The following is a 2,885-nucleotide window of genomic DNA, read 5'->3' on the forward strand; positions in this document are numbered from 1 at the left end:
TATCGACAAGTGCATAATTTCATTCAGAAGCGGGTTCGTAGCAGTGAAAATGAAAAAATGTGCTTAGACTGGAGAGCTAGAAATGCTACGCGATGGAAAGAAAACCCTTCGGCGGAGCTCAGGGACCTGAACCAAGATAAGCGTTGCCGCTACGAAACGTCTGATCCGGAAGCTGATGGTACTCTGTCTGGAGGAGATGATTACTTGTATTGGTTAACTAGGGCTGCGGCGTTAGGGAATCCTACCCACCGGAACAGCATCGAAGCACTTCAGTCCATGTACCTCTCTCTCATGGGCGTTGATGAAATTGATGGACGGCCATCTGAAAGTGGAACTGAAGTGTTACCTGCTTCTACCTTACGAACGTGTGTACACCAAGAAAATTCATCTTTCCATCCTCAGAGAAGTCTACAAATGATGGCTAAAAGAATTCAGCGGATCCCCACATGTAACCATGGCCGATGCACCGGTGTTGGTGTTGTAGATTCATTACGTACCGGTAGCGTCACTGACCCGCTGACAAACGTTTCACCCGTCGGAACCCTGGATACAATGACTGCATCACCAGAGGAACAACGCGTACTTGACTGGATCTTAGGTAACTTGGATAGACCTCATCCTGTACAGACCCTTACGTTTATGCACGGAGGAGCTGGTACCGGAAAGTCATTTGTCATTCACAAGCTTCAACAAGAATTACTGAAACGGGGACTGAAGACTGTTATTACGTGTCCAACTGGTGCCGCTGCGAGCCAATTTCCTGGGGGTCAAACATGCCACTTGGCATTTAAAGTGGGACGTGAACGAGATCACATTTCAGCTGCAAAGTTAGCTGAGCTACGACTCTGCTTTGATAACTCCGTTGGTCTCATTGTAACGGATGAAGTTTCTATGCTTGGAAGTGAATTTGCTGTGAAGATGGACAAACGACTGCGATTGGTGTACAACCCGGATCTACCATTTGGAGGAAAATCTGTACTCTGGGTAAGGCTTATCACTATTATGAATCTGATACAAACTGCTCGAGCTAACACCTTTATTATTTTGCAGGGAGGGGATTTTTTTTACAGCTGGAGGCACTCATGGGAACCCCACTATGTAAGGCAATGTACAAGTTGAATGCCAACGCTGACATCATTCACGCCCGTGACCTCTTTGGAAGATTCCGGGTATTTTTTCTGAGTACTCAACAAAGAGCTCACAGCTGCCCGGTTCAGCAAAACCTCCTGGATAGATTTCGTACACTTCCACCAACGTATCCTGGTGATTCCAACTCAGAATCTGATTTTCAACTGCTAGATGATGCGGCGATTGGAGCATCACAAATGAGCTAACTGCACAAGACGTAGAAGATGATCCGGCATGGATGGACGAGTCTACCATTTTGGTTACCAGTAATGTTGATAAGGCTGCCCTGACAGCATGTGCTGCCAAATTATTTGCTATTCGTAGCAACACTGTGGTATTTAGATGGAGAAAAGCTGTTCCAGAGGTACCACCAGCATTATTGGAGTTACTCTACAACGACAAAGACTACCCAAGCCTGTTCGGCTATTTCGTGCAAGGGGGATGCGCTCAAATACTTGATAATGGAAATGGTAACGTGGAATGGGGGGTTGCCAATGGTACAATATGCAAGTTGCGCTCTTTGGCATGGGAAGAAATTGATGATACCGAGCAAATCCTCAAACAGTTTCCTTCCACGCTACTTCGAAATGGTGATGTCATCGACCTTCCCTATCCACCAGATTTTATAAATGTGCAGCTCATCACTCAAAGCGGCAAAATCGTTCCTGCTACGTCATGGCCTCCAGAAAATAATCTAGAGACCAACTGGATAACTGGTGATGACGGTCGAAAACTCGAAAAGGAAAGTATCATTATACCAGTTGGGATCGTGGCAACTAACCACAACAAGTTCCACATCAAACTAGCGCGGACTTTGATTCCAAAACCTATCGAACTCAAATATTCTCAGCATGCCGTGGAGTTGGCGTTAGTCATGACCGTGTGGAAAGCGCAGGGAGCTACACTTCGAAGAGTGTTGCTTTTTCTTGAAGGAACACCTGGAGCGCCCAAATGGCTCCTAGACCATCTTTACGTTGGGACATCGCGTGTAAGGTTAGCTCGGCTCCTGCGTTGCCTTCCATTGTCACCTGCCTTTAAACGGCAATTTCTGAAGAAGTTGCAGCCAAATTCGGATACCACAAAGTGGCGTATGGACGTTGGCGACGACGGATACTGGCACCCCCACAAACAATAAATAAATATTTGCGCACACCGCCGCGTCACCTCTAGCATTCCAGTAAAGCAAAAGAACAGGAAGCTTAACAGTTTTGATAGTATTTGACTTGTGATACCATCTCTGGAACCTTTCTTAGATTCCACATGTGCCATCCTAACGGTTTCTTCATTTAACTTGTCTACACATCTTCCCTCACAATCGAATTTGCGACGACAGAACGCAAGCCCAATTCCTCCAGCATGGAAATTGACGGAATTCCAATCCCCAAAGACTACAAGTCACCTCTCCAACAACGTGGGGAGGGCGAAGGCAGTGCTTCACAGCATCCCCTTCCTACGCGGCAAGGTAAAATACGGTTTCAAACTAACAGTTTCTACTACCTGCCATTCTTGCAGCTTGTTACAGAAAACGTGTACACTAATCTCATCGTTTCAGATTTTGTTGACTATGTACACGCAAAGCCCACCACCACGGACGACGCTTATATCTATGGTAGGTTCATCTGGAAAAGCGATCATGTAGTTGGCGACAATCTTCGTTTGGCCCGTATACACTTAACGGACCTTTTTGCCCCAGAAACACCTTCCACACTCAAAGCGGTAAGTTGAATCCTCAAGTGTGTTGGAATCAACGATAACAA

The 2,885-nt window shown here is 46.1% G+C and overlaps 1 protein-coding gene across 1 annotated transcript; it reads right to left on the bottom strand.

The window, feature by feature from the left end:
* Window positions 1–2,027: 2,027 nt before the first annotated feature.
* On the bottom strand, window positions 2,028–2,150 carry PPTG_22611 (hypothetical protein; the record flags this gene model as incomplete). Its single annotated transcript, XM_008905466.1, has 1 exon — window positions 2,028–2,150. The coding sequence occupies one exon, from the start codon at window positions 2,148–2,150 to the stop codon at window positions 2,028–2,030; it is 123 nt and encodes a 40-aa protein (XP_008903714.1).
* Window positions 2,151–2,885: the final 735 nt, after the last annotated feature.

Source organism: Phytophthora parasitica (genome assembly GCF_000247585.1).
Source record: "Phytophthora parasitica INRA-310 unplaced genomic scaffold supercont2.20, whole genome shotgun sequence".
In the NCBI taxonomy this organism is placed as follows: domain Eukaryota; phylum Oomycota; class Peronosporomycetes; order Peronosporales; family Peronosporaceae; genus Phytophthora; species Phytophthora nicotianae.